Source organism: Euprymna scolopes, chromosome 1, assembly GCF_053919585.1.
Source record: "Euprymna scolopes isolate OS-2025 chromosome 1, ASM5391958v1, whole genome shotgun sequence".
NCBI classification, from domain to species: Eukaryota; Metazoa; Mollusca; class Cephalopoda; order Sepiida; family Sepiolidae; genus Euprymna; species Euprymna scolopes.
In genome coordinates, this window is record NC_136482.1 from 98,451,275 (window position 1) to 98,469,686 (window position 18,412).

At 35.4% G+C, this 18,412-nt stretch overlaps 1 protein-coding gene and 1 long non-coding RNA gene across 3 annotated transcripts in view; one reads left to right on the forward strand and one right to left on the reverse strand.

Moving 5' to 3' along the window:
• Positions 1 to 18,412, forward strand: part of LOC145256650 (bile acid-CoA:amino acid N-acyltransferase-like) — a 153,213-nt gene that overhangs the window by 99,353 nt on the left and 35,448 nt on the right. Inside the window, exon 2 of one of the 2 annotated variants that reach the window (XM_080115594.1) lies at positions 13,270 to 13,361. In XM_080115594.1, coding sequence (XP_079971720.1) covers positions 13,320 to 13,361 — 42 coding nt within the window. In that variant the 5' untranslated portion in view covers positions 13,270 to 13,319. Of the gene's footprint in view, positions 1 to 13,269; positions 13,362 to 15,603; positions 15,699 to 18,412 lie in introns of those variants that run through there. The other variant, XM_080115624.1, reaches the window with a different exon arrangement.
• LOC145257110 (uncharacterized) lies at positions 12,951 to 15,692 on the reverse strand. Its single transcript, XR_013864016.1, has 2 exons — positions 15,524 to 15,692; positions 12,951 to 13,369 (listed from the first exon to the last, which is right to left on the reverse strand). It is a non-coding gene; the product is annotated as an uncharacterized LOC145257110 (long non-coding RNA).

Below are 18,412 nucleotides of genomic sequence, written 5' to 3' on the forward strand. Positions count from 1 at the left end.
TAGAAACACTTCATTTTCTATGCATGTAATACACAAGAATCTGAATATTATAACAGATTACAATGTTTTTATGGAAAAAAACTTTTGTACAGAAAATTCAAAGTGTTCTATTTATATTATCAGGAAGTTGTGATGCATTAATTGAAATCTATATCAATAATTCGACTTAAAAACTATTTGTGAATTTCCAAATCTTCATTGAATAAAATTCAAAATGAATAGAAAAGTCTATCGCATATGTAAAAGTTGACGGTTGCTTATTTAACTTCATTAAAAAGCCATCAAAGTCAACTAAGAGCTGCTCAATATTCTGGCTTAATGGATCATTTAGCAAGGAATGAAGATGGTTATTCTGGTGTACCAGTTATTCTACCATCTACATTTACAGGAAGTCCTAGGAATCTACAACAGCTTTATCAAGATGCAATGGCAGTTTTCTGTGACCTATTCATTACTCACACATGTAATCCAAAATGTCCTGAAATATTAAATAACTTGGGGTCATCAGAACTTGCATAAAATTTATGTCAACAATGTCACACAGTTTTTTTAAATTCACAATCTGACTCCCAAGAACCTGCTGACCGACCACTAGTCTCACTTCAAGCAGCTGATGGACGTCCCTGTCACTGCCTCAATCATCACCAGCACTTCCTGACAATATCAACAGCATCAGTTACGATCGCATTGACCTTCAATAAAAGTTTAAACTAAAGTTCTTTGTTTGTTCTACTTGCTTCCATACGTTCATTTTTATAAGGAATTTCTTACCGATGTGTTTTAAAAGGTTTTAACTACCGTGGAATTTCCACGGGTCCTGCTAGTCATTATGATTACATTAGAGACTTTTAACTGCGATTATGTATAGTGAAATTTGTAGGAGTGGTCTCCCTTTTAGATTTCTGCTTATTTTTCAGTGATGTAAGAGTTTAAGTAACTTAGAGTTACTTCCCTTTGACTGTATATAAACGAGTGATTACGAATATTTTCCATTTTCGTGTCAAAATGTAACTGAAGAAGTTAGAAAATTATTATTTTTTTTTTTTACTACAAAGGAGTCACCACTCGAGGATAAGAGTTAATGAGTGTACAGTGATCAAAGGGAACATGTAATAATCGTTAGTAGTGAAAATTTGGTAAATTGGATTGTTTAAGGAGATGGCTCATCAAGAATTTGTTCATGTTGGGACTTGAAGACAATCATATTGTAGTCAGTTAGAAAGCAGGAAAACGAACAGAGTTCCAAAGGCGTGCAGTTCTAAGAAAGAAGCTTTATTTATGGAATCTACGTTTAGATTTAGGCACAGATAAAGAGTGGGAGAAATTGTTGAGAGTGGTTTCAGATAGATGAGTGTTTTTCATGAAAGTCAGGACAGGGCTCAGATGCGAAAAATAACGATAAAGAGACAGGCTTGCAGCGTCTCTTCTGTGAGAAAGAGGTTGTAGGGAAGAGAAAAGGACATCTCTCCACTAGACTACAAAGTCTATTTTGAACTCTGTCAAGGCAGGATAAGCTGCTTCACTAGTAGCTCCTGCCCAGATGTGGCAACAGTACTCCATCCTTGGATGTACTTGGCTCTTATACAGGTAGAAAATTGCATCAGCAGTGAGATATCTACTGACACAGTAGAGCGATCCCACCATTTTTCAGCAGCCTTGGCAACGGATTTGATGTACATGTTCCATTTCAGATCAGGAGTAGAGGTCAGATCTAGAAGTTTGCCATAACATTGAATCTCCCAAAGAAGAGAGCTATTCATTTTGATTGATGTCGGATGGGGGATCAGAATGCTGATGATGTAAAGATAGAAGCTTGATTTTAGATGCATTAAAATTAACCAGCCACCTCTTTCTCCATTACACCACGGGATCAAAATCAGAGAAGAGAGAATCAGGGAGAACTTGGTCGTTTACTGCCTTTCATGTGCTGCCATAAATGGTAGTGTTGTCAGCATAAATGTCTATAAATGATCTTCAGATGTGAATTAGGAGATCATTTACGTAGATCAAGGAAGAGAGTTGGGCCCAGGATGGACCCCTGAGGGAGTCCAGCATTAATAATATGAGCTTCTGATTTCTGCCCATCAACCATTACTTATGAATCTTTCAGAGAGAAATGATTTAATAACTGAAAAGACATTTCCAACTATACTGTAACTGAAGATTTTGTGGAGTAAACCTATATGACATGCTCTATCAAAGGCCTTTGATATGTCAAGAGCAATTGCCCTAGAAAGGAAGCCTCTATCAAGAGATTTGCCAATCCTATGAGATATAACCGTTAACATATCTGCTGTAGATCTAGCAGAATGAAAACCATATTGCATGTCACTGAGAAGGTTATTTTGGCTGAAGTGGTTGCCTACTTCTCTATTTAACAGATTCTAGCAACTTACTCATGACACACAGGAGACTGGTTGATCTGTATTGAGAGGGAGATGAGCGATCACCTGAATTTTTAAATACAGGACATACTGATAAGATTTTCTATGGTGTTGGGAAGCACTTTCCCTTGAGACAACGCTTAAACAGCTTTGTAAGTATGGGAGCTAGTTCTGGTTGAAGCTTTTTCAGCACTATAATAAGAATGTCGTCAGGGCCAGTTGCTTTACTTGAATCAAGATTTTTTATTAGTTTGGCAACATCATGCACAGATATATGTATGTCACATAGCATGCTTTCAGACACAGGAGGGAATATGGGGGTTAGCGGCCCTGACCGCATAGGGTAAAATTAGCTGCAAAGTTTTTACAAAAAGTTTGGCTTTGTCTGATGCTGGCAAGATTACCTCAGGTCCATTGATGATAGTTGGGATAGAGCACACACAGGACTCTGCTTGCTATTTGCCAAAACTGGTGGGAACCAAGTCGTCGCTCAGCTACTTTGGATTTGACAAACTGAGCATACAACTCTCTGGCGTTCTTTATTACTTTTTTACAGTGGTTTCTGGCAGTCCAGAAAGTGGCTTTAGTCTCAGTACATCTATTACATTGGAAGCAATGGAAATAGTGATTTTTGTGAGCAATAGCAGCAGCACATTCTGGAGAGAACCATGGCTGGCTGTTAGGTTTTTGTTGGAATTTTTTGGCGGGTATGAAGCGGTCTATACCTACAATTAACCATTCCGTCAGGTCGGATACTATAGAAGAGATGTTCTTTTTAAACATGGAACTCAGAGGTAGATTTGATATAAATGTACAAAAGCTATCCCAGTCAGCCATAGAGTATTAATATGCTGTACGATGGAGAAGTATATTGGAGGACTTATTACATTTTGTTTTTATTTTAACGGAGACAAACGAGTGGTTGGACGATCCCAGTGGAGACAGGATGGAACATGAACATAGTTCAGGGCAAGTTGTGAGAAAAAGGTCTAGGAGACTTGCATACTGATCATCAGTGTCAGGCACACGGGTGGGTTCATGAATAATCTGAGTTAGGTCATAAGCAATGGAGAAATCGTGACAGAACTTCCTCTCATCATCTGTCTTGTCTGAGGGGCTATCCATTCCACATTGTGAACATTGAAGTCTCCACAGCCGTGAATGTTAGCCAAAGGATGAGCAGGCAGAATGTGGCCGATTTTCTCACATATACTCTTAAATATAGTAACTCCACTGTTATGGGAGTGATAGAGGGAAAATATAAGCGTAATGGTGTGAGCAAGTGCAATCCAAAAGCACATTTAGAGAAATTTAGGGTCTTCTCTGGAGATGTCCCTATCACATGGAAAGCCATTTCAAATTCTATGCCCATGTCGATCTTGGAGGTCAGATTTGGGTGTTAAATTAAAATATCCTTTAATTATGGACTCATCTAGGGAAATAGTTGGTCCAATGCCAGATTTGCTTAGGAAGAATAGGTCTGGTTTTGCTTTCTTTAATTGGATTACAACCTCTGGAAGGTTGGAGCATAGACCTCTGATGTTGGAGGAGACATGGTAGTGGAGGTCTACATTGAAAGTTGGAGTTCTGGGTTTAATCGTGTATTCTTTCTGGGGACATTTCATGATGGAGTTTTAGGATTTGCAGAATAGGTTGACAGACTTGATTAGAGCAGGGCAGAGAAGGAAAGTAAGGAAGAAAAAGAAGAAATAATTTTTTGTAGACCATGATAAGGTAAAGCCATTACAATTACTCACTAACATGGCATTGAGAAGCCCCACCAGAAGCTACTGCATGGTCCAGAATCCATCCACCAAATTGCAATACAGTAGCCCTAGTACTTTGCACCTGCTGATAGGATGGCCTCCTTAGTGGTTAGTCCAAGGTTCAGGTCCCTAACTATCAGATGGATAATGTCAGCCCAGAAAAACGTTTCCCTCCAGCACCTTTATTAGTAACATCGTTACAAGGATAGAAATAGAAACAGAAAATTTCCGACACCTCAGGCGACCGCTCACACAAAAATACTGCCGACCTAGAATAGAGCTTTTCTTCCTTTGTCAGAAAAATCACTCGTCGTAAATGAGGGCTGAGAAACAAACTAGAGAAGCAAGAGTTACAGGAGCTGCCGAGAGTGCATCCACAATTGTGAACATTGCGAAGTCTGCTGCAAGAAAAGTGGGTTCCCTCTATCGAGCTAGAAAACTACTCATACCTGAGAGTACTCTGTATCTTTACAAGCCCACCATTCGCCTATGTGTGGAGTGTTGTTGCCACATCTGGGCTGTTGCATCTACTACTAGCCTCTTCCTCAGATAAGGTCCAAAAAAGAATTTCCAATTGAATAGGTCCCACTTTGTTAACTAAGCTCCAACCGCAATGTTGCATCTTTGTGCCTGTTTTACAAGTATTTTAATGGAATGTGCTCTGATGAACTCGTTGCACTTGTGCCCGCTTTCTTTAATCTTTCTATAGGCATGGTCCCAAATAGTAACCCCTCACATCCAAGTGGCGATATGCCTTGTTTGGGGTGAACGTGAGTAAAAAAAAAAAAGCAGACAATCTCTCTGTGTCTGTGTTAAAACTAAAACATGCTACGAATTAATGAATTTCTCTTTTTTCAACGTTGATATGACTTCCAGTGTGAACCATATTTAAAATAAACAAGGTTTGATTTTATTTGAATACTATTCATAATTAACCATCAAAAGTTCAATAATAAATTCATTTTTAACCAACATAAGTATGTATTTTTAAGTTATTGAGAAGAACAGCACAGTAAATATAATATTTTCATAACTCTTCATTAAACAAAATCTCCATTTGCTAGTTTCTTTCAGTTAATCAGAAAAAGTCAGTCTGTAGCATAAAAAGCTGAATACAACTCCTTTCGTCATTTTGCACGCAAATTGGAGACCGAGTATTTCTTGTGCTGAAACACATCCAGCAAAACGTTCCGAGTTTGACATATAAATAGAGCCAATATGAAAAAATCTATATTTCGTCAAAATGGAAGTCCAATTATGTTATTAACAAATACCATTATTTAAATTCAGCTATTATGCAAGTTAAAAAAATATGAAAATATTTTAATTTATGTTTGATAAAGCATTGCTTTCTTATCATCGTCATTGTCATGATGATGATCATCAGCAGGTTTAATAACCATTGACTTCTAAACGAACCTATCAACCTAACTTTCTGATGGAAAAAGTACTGTTCAAGAAAAGCAATGTTTGATGAGTGTTTTTTTACTCTTCTCTGTCAGAAATAATAGTTAGAATTTAAATGTGCTCATACAAATGATGCTGAATGCTCAGATTGTCCAAATTGTTATTCCAAAAAGCGTCAAAAAAAGTCCACAAACTCGTTTTGGCCAATTATAAATTGAAGTTCTATGAGATAATAGATGAGTTGAGGATATTACCATTTTGCATACACATTTGCTTATAATAAAAAAGCTGTCTTCAAACTGGGTACCGTTTTTGTTAAAAATAATGTGTTGATGATTCCAAGTGTTGTTTGCATCAATAATGTGATGAGGATGAAACATGCATGAACCAGTCAGCAAGTGAAAGTTGATCAAAGACACAAACATTAGCAGGTAGGGTTTTGGCCTCTGTATTATAGGATGTGCAAGATATTTTCTTCATTGATTAGCTTAAAAAAACATGAACCATCAATAACAAATATTATTTGGCATTGTTGGCATGTTTGTTTGAAGAAATCACCAAATTATTGCCAGGAATAAAGAAAAAAAATGCTCCTTCATTCAGATTATACACCGTGTCACAATTTGATCATAAGAATAGCAATGAAGTGCATGTTGAATTGCTTCACCCTATTTTCCAGATCTTTCCCTTCCCTCTCAGTTACTATTGGCTGTTTACCGACCTCAAAATAATGCTCCCAGGAAAGAGATTTGGCTTCTGTGAAGAAGTGATATTGGAAACTGAGGCGTAATCTGACATCAAAGACACATTTTTATATAAAAAGGGCATCAAATTGTTATAGAAACGTTGGAATTAGTGCAGCAAACATGAAGGAGACTAAGTTGATATACAAAGCCGAATTTTGCCTATAATTTGTTGTTTTATTCATTAAACCTGGGACTGATGTGTTAAATAAACTGTTGATTTGAGCATTTGCTCAGTCAAGAATCGATACCTAAAACAACATTCATTGTCGCTGCTACTTCAAATAACATAACTAGTAAGGTAAGATATATATTAACACATTTCAATGCTTTTCAGTGCACTTGACACCATTTCTGATACAAATAAACAATTCACTTTATGTGCAGTTTTTTTTCTTTCAATTCGTATTATTTGGATTCTTTGGATTCCTATTCTCATCTTGCATGTAATTTACACAAAGTTTTGGTCGATGTAACCACCGACCTTCCTTAAGTATATATTGTTGAACTCGAGAATGTTTCTGTCGAATTTGGGAATCTGCATGAAATTTCGAACAAAACCCTTTATTTACTTTATGGAAGTAGAATGCTCTCATTCTGTCAGTCATGCACTCTAACCACCATGACAGTGGTTAGAGGACTTGGAAAAATTCAATTGTAAAGTGATATTCTCCTGAAGGTTGAAGGTTCAATCCTCAGTGTGGGCGACCGAAAAATGCAATTGCGAATTACTGAGGACCTCTATCAAGTCATGGCTGACAGAACGAGAATATGCTACACCCCGTAAATAAAAGGTTCCATTCAAAATTACATGCAGATTCCCGAGTTTGACAGAAATATTCCCAAGTTTGACAAGATATACCTGAAAAAGGTCGGAGGTCACATCGACCAAAACATAGTGAGAATAACACTGAAGGTGAGAAAAGCATTTCAAAGGAGCCAAATAACATGAATAACAAACCCTCGTCTAAAAAATTCAGAAACGTTATTTGTTTTAACTCGGCAATTTGCTTTTTAAATAAAGTCAAAATATCGTATGAAAATAACTGAAAATAACAATTTACATTTTAACTTTTAGAGATTTTTAAACATTTTCACAAAAATAGAATTTACATAAAATATAAAATATAATGTGAGTGCAAATTTCAAAATCAACTTTTGGTGTTTTCGTTGCAGATACTCAGCTTAGTCACATGCACACCTAAAAAAATATGGTTTACTTTTTTAGGCCATTTTTTTTTTTTTTTTTTTTTTTTTTTTTTTTTACATTTTCACCCCAAACAAGGCACATTGCCACTTTAATGTAGGGAGCTACTATCAGGGGAAACATCTACTGGGGTACTATGTAGGGATTAGGGCAGCGAGATGTTGGTTCACGTTGCACTTGAACTTATGCATGTCAGTACAGTTGGGGAAGCAGTGACCTGGAATGGAATTTCAAAGTCTAGCAGTTCTGGGGAAGAAACTACTGGAGTAGAAAGATCTTTTACATCTAGGGATCTCTATAGTGTGGGGGTGGGATTTTGCAGCTTGTCGGGTCTGTCGAGGGTGTTCACGTCGTGGGGGCACAAGTGCTTGCAGTTCTTCAGAGCATTCACCATTATAATACTTGTAGAACAGGCAGAGGGATGCAACGTTTCGACGATGGGACAGAGGCTGAAGTTTTGATGCCAGTTTAGGGCCTATCAGATTTGCGACTCTCTTTTGAACCCTGTCAAGGAGCGAGAGACTAGTAGCCGATGCACCAGCCCAAATATGACAGCAATACTCCATACATGGGCGAATAGTGGCCTTATAGAGGTACAGGATACTTTCGGGTATTAGAAGTTTTCTAGCACGGTAGAGAGAGCCCACCTTCCTCGCAGCGGCCCTGGCAATGCCCTCGATGTAATTGTTCCAGCTCATGTTTCCTGTGAACGTTAGGCCAAGGAGCTTGAAAGATGTACTCTCAGCTAAAGAGTTGTTGGCCATTGCTATAGGTGGTAGAGAAGGTTTCTTGTAATTATTGAATGAAACCAGTTTTGTCTTGGTGGCATTGAACGTTACCATCCATTTTTGTCCCCATTCCACTACTGATTTGAGGTCATCCTCTAGTGTTTCTGCCATTACTTTAGATATATGTTCATTTGTTTTCCTGTCGTGCCTGCTATAGAGTGTTGTGTCATCAGCATATATACCCATCTCAGAGGCAATTTTGTCGGGGAGGTCATTTATGAATATCAGGAACAGCAGAGGACCAAGGATAGATCCCTGGGGCACTCCCACATTTATATTATATTGTTTAGACGGACGACCGTCGAGGACAACCTGGATTTTTCTCTTATCTAAGAAGGATTTAATTATGTTAAGTATTCTACCAGTGATACCGTAAGATCTAATCTTCCTGAGGAGACCCTCATGCCATACCCTGTCAAAAGCCTTAGATATATCTAGAGCTACCGCTCTGCCCTCTCCCGCTTTGTCTAGTGAATGGTATATGCGTTCAGAGATTACAGTTAGGATGTCTGCCGTGGAACGGGCTTGTCTAAATCCATATTGATGGTCGGTCAGAAGTTTAGCATCTGTAAGGTGCTGGACTAGAGCATGGTTAATTAAGGTCTCAAATATTTTGGCAAAAAGTGGGAGGAGGCTAATAGGGCGATAATTTAATGGGTCAGTTCTTTCGCCAGAATTCTTGAATACTGGTACCACAGAAGCAGTTTTCCAACAGCTCGGAAAGAAAGATTCATTAAGGCATTTGTTGTAGAGTTTGGAGAGAACTGCAGCTACTTCGGCTGAGCACTTTTTTAATAGCACAGCTGGGATGAGGTCGGGTCCACATGCTTTGGAAGTGTCAAGGTTTTTTATGATAGCATGCACCTGAGCAGGGGTGATTTCCAGATCGTCTAGCGTGGCGTCTGTCCGCATAGGAAAGTCAGGTAGGGGGTGGTTTAGAGGGTCCAGTGTAGAGTTGGAGGCAAACCGACTGGCAAGCATGTTAGCCTTCTCGGTTGCTGAGCAAAGAACCTCGTGATTGTTGGTTAGTGGGGGAATTGTTGATTGCCCATTATTTACTACACTGTTGTAGATTTTCCAGAAGTCACGAGTTCCTAATTTTTGTGCTTCGATGCGTTTTTTAGTGGTTTCCGTAAATTCCCTCTTAGCTGTCGCTATTTCTTTCTTAACGTTACTTTTAGCTTCTATGTACTTTTGTCTGTTTGAACTGGACTTATGTCGGTTAAACCTGCGGAATGCATGCTGCCTTTGAGCAATGGCAGTTGCGCAAGTCGAAGTAAACCATTGGGGAGAGTGGGGCTTGCTATAGAATTTCCACATGGGAACATGCGCTTCGATTGCAGTTTTGAACCATTCAGTGGTCTCAGTTGCACACTGTTCAGCAGGAAGAGAAAAAATATTTCCCCATGGGGCGTCTCTGATAAGATCTCTGATAGCTTCCCAGTCAGCCTTTTTATAATATCTCGTTGTTTTGAGCACTGGCTCTTCAGTTTTGGGTCTGGAGTTTAGGGCGATTTCAACCATTATTACCGCATGATCAGCGTTCCCAAGTGGGCTGTCGGCTTTCGTTACACAATCATCAGGAACTGTGGTCAAAAACAGATCTAATAGTGATGCGTGTTGTTCTTCCTGATCAGGGAAGCGGGTTGGAAAAGTAACAATTTGCGATAGGGAGTGAGATACAGAGAAGCTATGAGTTGCGCTGCCTGCTGCATCTGTATAAGTAGAAAATCCAAGCCAGTTTTTGTGATGGACATTAAAGTCACCAAATACATGTACTTGGGCGCTAGTGTCGAAGGAGAGTGCTGTGTCTATGCTGTCAGATACTTTGTTTATTATGGTGCAGTCTTGGGTCGAGGGAGAGCGGTAGAGAAAGTAAAAGTAGCTAATGTTGTATTGCATGATTAGTCTAAAGCACATAAAGGCTTGATCATCCGTTTCTAGGTTTGTTTCTCTAGTCAAGGGAAGGGTATTACGAATGTAAACTCCAAGTCCGTGCATATGTCTGTCAGAGTCCTTACGGCAGAGTGGGAGATATCCAGGCATGTTAAAGTAGTTAGAGGGGATGGAGGAGTGTAGGTTAGTCTCACTTAGTGCTAAGATATCCGGGGTATTTGTTAGGAGAAATGCTTCAACATCAGCTAAATTAGTTCTAAGCCCACGGATATTTGTGAATGCAAGCCTCAAAGGAGGAGGCAAGTTGTATTTGTTTGACCCTAAGCCTGGTTTAAGCTTATTTTTAGATTGTACTGTCATCATGTTTTTTAACGAGTTTCAGTTGGGTTAGAGGAAGCCGAACAGGAGGTTATGCAGAATATCACACATGCATCACAAGTAGACCATTAGCTGACCCTCCATCAACTAGGACTGTGGCCTCAGGAAAGCCCACCGGGGATGAGTGCAGGGTCCCTTTCCATGCGCGCCATGGCACTGCAAACATCCCGATATTATTCAACTGTTGATGGAGCAGCCGTTCTAAGCGCTACCAAAGAGTTAGGGCTCCTGTACTACCAGTCGGAAACAGCAGCCAGTAACTGTCAATCCGGTACCCTCAACCCATCAGAGGAAGGTCAACCCAATCTAATTGCTCAGGCATATGTGGTACTCAAGCATTCTCAAGTGCCCAGCTTTAGGGGTGGGGTGTGTATGAACACTCTGAAAAATTTGGGTAAAAAACAGCAATTTAAAAAAAAAAATTTTTTTAATGCATTTTCACCCCAAGCAAGGCACAGTGCCACTTTCATGTAGGGGGCTACTATCTGGGACATAATTTGTAGGGGTATTATCTGGACAGTTGACCAGCAAGAAGAAGGCTTTCTTACATCTAGGGATTTCTCTGTGTAGGGGTGGGATTTTGCTGCTTGCCAGGTTTGTTGGGGGTATTTATGTCGAGGAAGTACAAGGGCTTGTAGTTCGTCGGAGCACTTACCATTAAAATACTTGTAAAACAAGCAGAGATGCAACATTTCATCGATGGGACGATTGTAGCCTAGCTGATAGTGCACAAGCTTGAACCCTGTCCAGGAGTAAGAAACTAGTAGCAGATACAAATGTGGCAACAATATACTATACATGGACGAATAGTGGCCTTGTAAAGGTACCGGATACTCTCAGGCATAAGTAACTTTCTAGCACAGTAGATAGTCCACCTTCTTTGCAGCAGCCTTGGCAATGCACTCAATGTATCTGTTCCAACTCATGTTCCCCGTGACCATTAAGCCAAAGAGTTTGGACGAACTGCTTTCAGCTAATGTATCATTAGTCATGGCTATTAGTGGTTGAGAAGGTTTCTTGTAGTTATTAAAGGAAAGGAGCTTAGTCTTGGCAGTATTGAATGTGACCATCCATTTTTATCTCCCATTCCATCACAAACCGGAAGTTTTCCTCTAGGGTTTCTGCCATTGCCTTGGATACATTGTACGAGCCTTTTTCAAGTCTCACACAAAACACATTCATATTTCAAGCTGTCATATACATACGCGCACACAAACATACGCGCCCACGTCCACACATGTACACTTATTCACGTTCACGTACATACACTCACATTCACGTATATATACACACACACTTACGTACACACATGTACTCACACACGCGAACACGATCACGCACATGGACGACGTCACTTCCGCTTTCTAAGGAAATACACATGCGCAAAATACACTCTGGAAACAAGTATAAAAACAAGGCGATAAGCTGTTTCTTCCTCTTTGGAACCAATTCTCAACTAGAGAGGTTGGGCTAACAAGCCGCCGCCGTTTCGGTGCGCGCGCACGCGCACCTCACGCCCACTTCCTACTATGTATGGGGCACGAGCTAAAGACTGTATGTATACATTCTCACTCTTTCTCTCTCTATCTACAACTGGTCACTAAGAACACCTTCGCGTAGCTGCCTACTAACTGATGACAACTCTGATATCCTCTCCTTTGTCTACACGCTGGACTACCATTCTCAATTTTCCTACAACATTTATTTCTCTTCCCATGCGCGGACATGTTATAACTAAAATGTTCATTTCTTTCAACAGCAAATAAACGACATTTATCTTATCCATTAATTGTGTCTTTGTTTCCTTCAATTCCCATTCGTTTCATTATTATTTTGTAACGGGATTGGGGTATTTATATATCCTAGTCCCCTACAACATGTTCATTTTTTTTCCTCTCGTGTCTATTATAGAGCGTGGTGTCATCAGCAAATATACCCATTCCAGAGACAATTTTATCAGGGAGGTCATTTATGAATATCAGGAATAATAAAGGATCGACCCCTGACGTACACCCGCACTTATATAATATTGTTTTAACATACGACCATTGAGAACAACTTGGATTCTTCTTTTACATAATTATTTTAGAATTTAGATTTAGGGATCAGTTTCATGCATAAGTTTAATGTAAAATGATTATTCAATTTCTGACCATCTGATCATTTTAATTAAATCTAAAAAGTAACGTATTCTTTACTCAAGGTTAATGATAGGATTAAGAGAACGATTTTTTTAGGGGGAGATTGTTATCATCTGGACTTAGGGTTTGTAGTTGAGTTAATATTTTTTTATCCCCCTCCAAAAAATCATACAAGTCTTTCCTTGAGCGAAAAAATCTGGTTATATATTCTTAAAAGGATTTTCAGATAGACCATCGACCCCAAATGCATGCTAAATTTATTTACAAAAGTAATCATACATATATTACATTTATTGTGGGGGTTACGGTTACACTTGGGGGTGGGGAACTTGTGGTTTCCTGAGGATCGGCTATTTCCTTAGGGATAACAGTTTCTGCCAGTTGAAAGAAAGCATTTCATTTTCCTTCCTTTTCACAATAATAAACACTTTTTGTTTGAAGCACAATTAAACTCTTCCCTTTCCTATTTTTTTCTTCTTCCAATTTGGTGTCATCTGCTTGCTCGCATACCTTTTTGCCATTCTGCTTCTCAATGAATGAACTCACTCTGCATTTTCAGGACCGGTTTTCATCATCCGCCAGGCGTTGCTGAGTGAGACTTATGAAAAAATGGGATTTAAACTGCAGAAGTACCATTTTGTTTTCCAACAGGTAATCGCCTAAAAAAAAAAAGAATCTCATTTTGTGGGGAGTGGAATTTAAATACAAATTTATCAAGAATTAATTTAAATATAATATTTTGTAATATTTAAAAAATAGTCCACTGGTATGCTTTAAAAAATAATGTATAAACTGTAGAATGTATTATTAATGTTCTTTAGTGCAAGTACATTTACCTAAAAAAAATTAATTTCCTTTAAAAGTATATATAAAAAACATATAATTTCAATTCCACAGTTTATGTTTTCACTTCATTGTTAAGAAAAGAATACAAAATTATTTAAAAAAAAAAAAGACGATGAAAATAATTGGGAGCCAACATCTTCAATATAGCCCTAGCAGTGTCAGATGTCGCCATTAAAAATGAGTGATAAAAATTTGAATAATTAGACTCACTGTCTCTCGAAGCTTAAACTACTTGAAAAATGTAATTTAAACCCTATTTTTTTTCAATAAAAGGAGCAAAGACCAAATTTTCGAACAATAAAAGATTTAATAGAAAAATATGCAATATTTTTTTTAAATCGGTTTTCTTTAAAAAAGATTTCAAGAAAATCAATGAATTTTAACTTACTTCGAATATAAAAATATATATAAATTCCAAAAAATCACTTACCTATAAAAAGTAATAATCAATGGGTGGTTCCATTCTTCATTTTTAGGAATTTGTCCATATTTATATTTTATATTCCATGTACTTTTTTAATAAAAGAATTTTTTAAGCAAGGATTCAAAAATACTGTAATATTAAATTGTCATATGAGAGGTTCACAAACGGAGTTGTCTCTCTTTCTTCCAGTTAAGCTTAAAGGTTTTAAACGGCAGGCGAAAACCGCCATAATGCATTATTTCAAAAACGTAAAAACAACACATTAGATCAAATATATTTCCTGGTAGTAACTATATAAAGAAACAAACATTTGAAGTGCTGATATGTGTCTTATTCCCCCTTTGAATTTCTGACGTGTGTTTGCTGCCAACAATCAAATGAGTCAATTATGGGTCACCGTAATTTAAAAATGATCACATTTTACTCATCAGTTGAATAATTTAGTTTACTTAAAAAAAAAAAACGTCGACATTTTTTATTCTCTTAAAGAATTACATGAGTTTTTGATTTAAAATATTTTATTTCTTCTTTATGCAATGATTTTTTTTTTTCAAAAATCTTTAAAAAAAAAAACAAAAAAAAACAACATTGAATGAAATAGAAAAAAATTGATGTAGGTGTCTAATTTTTACAGGACAATATTTTCAAAATATAAGATTTCACTTTAAAAAAAAAATCAACATGTTTTTTAAAAAAAAAAAGGTTTTAAACTTTTGACTTTACAGGTAAATTTGCACATAACTATTTTTTTTGTTTTGTTTTTGTTTTAAATTAGATTATTTTATTTATTGATTTTTTATCTTCAATTTGTGATATATAAACCTTGGGTGAGAAAATTAATTATTTTCTTTTTAATAGACATTTCAAAATTGGGCGGGTGAATTAAAAAAAAAAAGTTTGTCTAGAATATTATATTCGGTTTATTGGAAAGATCATAAAATTTCACATTAAACCTGAAAATATCTTAAAAATTGAACCAATAGAAAAATTTTGATAGATTTTTAAATTGAAAAAAAAAATTGTAAAACATTTAACTCGTAAAATTCAATTAAGTTCATTACGTAGAAAAAAAATGGCTGCATGCACTTTGTAAATACTTCTTTTTTAATAAAAAAAATATTTCTATTATTTAAAAAAAACAAAAAACTTTAATAGTTTATTTTGGAAGTATATTCCATAAATAAATTAAACAACCCACTTTAAAAAAAGAAAAGAAATTACGAGTTTTGTATATTTTATTTACAGTTTTGTGTTAAGGGTGTCAACCCCCCCCCCAAGTTATGACACACCTAATATAGCCCAGAGTTTACATGTTCAATATAGTCATATTTATTTTACATAACATTAATATAGAAATTTTTTTATTTCGTCCTGGGGGGGGGGGCATTTTGTTTCCAAAAGTGTGGCTTAAGTTTACAACTTGGTCTTTTTTTCTTTAAAATTTAGTTTTCAAACATCTATTATTTTTCTGGCAAACCCAGTGGTGCAGCCAGTGGTGCAGTGCACGTCTGTCATGGCGGAGTCAATAAAAGATCTCACGTACATCGTAGGTGAATCATAACCAAACGCTTGTGTACTGTTGTCATATGTAATGTTCCCATATCTTAATTATATAATAGTTATCGGACTTTGATCCTTACACATTCTGCTTGGCAAGTGACAAACCAATTGTCCTCATTTGAGAATTAATCGGTGCCAGCACATATCGCACAAAACAGGTAGTTACTTTAATATATATATATATATATATATATATATATATATATATATATATATATATATATATTCTTTTTATTAACGTTTTTGGCATTATTGTAGTTTAACACCCTCCACTAAATCCCCCTCCCCTACGAAATAAGACTATATTTTTTAGGTGATTACGCATGAACACTGAAAAACTTGACGGATAGTAAAAAATAATTATATATATATATATATATATATATATATATATATATATATATATATATATATATATATATATATATATATATATATATATATATATATATATATATGCCCGGAAAACTCGTCCCGGGAAAACTCGTACCCGGAAAAATCACCCCTTTTTGCTAGGTAGGAAAACTGGTTCCTTATTGAATAAATATCGATTGAAAACACATTTTATTACCGTTCTTGAAGGGAGAAAACATGCACCCCTATAATATTTTTTAAAATTATTTTTAACTCTTGCTTAAAAAAAATAAACTTGATTACGGAGTTAAGATACGAAAAATGAAACCAAATATTTATTTTTAAAAAATACTCTAGTTTTAACACTTTTTGTGTCAGTACGAAACAAAAATAAAGAAAGAAAATACGTATTATCAAAGAAAAGAAAGCAATTATTTTATTTAGAAAAATTAATTCAGTTTAAATAATTCTTGTGTTATTACAAAACAACAAAAAAGAAAATACGGTCTTATGTAATTTTGGTACCGCGCTGAAATAATAACGTTATTATTTCGAAAGCCATTCTTAACATGGGGAGGAGAGGAGGGTATCGTTTAAAAGTCATTTCGGAGGCACTTGTGCATTGCAATACTTAAAAATATACAAATTTATTTTCTTTTGGAGGTGGGGGAGGCTCGTTTTAAAACTATATCTACCTCATTATTTTCTTTAATTTTCGGACATTTTTTGTTAAAAATTATTTATTAAGTAATGTCGAGTGCGACATTACTTGTTATTTCTTTTTAACTAAATAAACTCTTTAAAATAAGTTTAAACACCAAAAACTTACAAAGCTAGGTAGAAAACAAAAACTTAGAAAAATCAATTTTTTTAAAACAATAAACATGTAAAAATATTTTTAAAAATATGGGATGTGCATTATTACCTAAAAATATACAAATGTATTTTCTTTTGGAGGGCGCCCGTTTTAAAACTATATCTACCTCTTTAATTTCCTATTTTTGAACAATTATCGAGACTCCTAAGACGTGATCCTCTTATGTCGGACATTTTTTGTTCATAAGTAACACTCGACATTACTTTTTTTTTTTTAACTACATAAACTCTTTAAAATAAGTTGAAACACCAAAAGCTAGGTAGAAAACGAAAACTTAGAAAAATTAATTTAATTTTTTTTTAAACAACAGTAAACAAGTAAAAATATATTTTTTAAATATTATTGGATGTGTATTCTCTTTTAAAGACAATATCTTCTTCAATAACGGTCATAAAGTGTTTTCAATCGATATTTATTCAATAAGTGATCAGTTTTCCTACCTAGCGAAAGGGGTCGAGTTTTCCTAAATTTATATATATGTATATATATATATATATATATATATATATATATATATATATATATATATATATATATATATATATATATATATATGAATTTAGGAAAACTCGTCTCGGGAAAACTCGTCTCCGGAAAACTCGTCTCGGGAAAACTCGTCCCCATTCGCTAGGTAGGAAAACTGGTCCCGTATTGAATAAATATCGATTGAAAACACATTTTATGATCGTTCTTGAAGGAGATATTGCTTTTTAAAATAGACTATAGCCCCCCACCCATAATATTTTAAAAAAATATTTTTATTTGTTTAATGTTTTTTTTTTTTTTTTTTCTACCTAACTGGCTAAGTTCTTAGTGGTTTCACTTATTTTAAAGCGTTTATTATGTTCATACAAAGTTAATTAAAAAAATTTTTGGTTCTTATTTTAACGATGTTTTTTGGAGTCATAAAAACAATAATAAAAAAACAAAACAAAAAAATTAAAAACTGGGAGCGTTACTTTTTTGTTTTGGTTTTTTAATTATGATAGTTTTTTGTTGTTATGTTTTTGTTTTCTCTCATAATGCACTCATGCGTTATTTAAAATTATAATTCTATCAATTATCAACATTTATTGTCGTCCTGTCAAATTTTGCAAAAATTAACTAATAAATTAAAAGCGAAATATTTTTTTGGCGCGAGAGATGCCATGTGCTAACAATCTCTCGTTAACTCATTTTTTAATTTTTACTTCAAAATTCTAAAATCAATCATTAAGAGAAAAAGTAATCACTAAATAAATTTATTAATCAATTTTATTGAAAACTCCGCTATCGTTTATCAAGAATCTTTTTAATTTCATTTTTTGTTGGTTGTTTTTCCGAGGGAGATATAACCCCCCCCCTCTCTAAATTATATTTAAAAAAATATTAAAATTTTGGTTTGTATTACTGTACACATAGATTCGAAAAATAATAAACTAGACAAAATACTGTTAGAAATTCGCTCAATATATATTACCGTGACATAGGTTGACATATATTCGGTGTTTTTTTTAATAGTATTTTGTCTAGTTTATTATTTATAACACCTATTCCCGAACTTACTGTGTTTAAGAGAGAGTCGGCCGCTATTTTGAATTTTCCAATACATCGGTAAACACTGTATGTTTTTCGAGCTGAATAAACATGTTACATTGAATA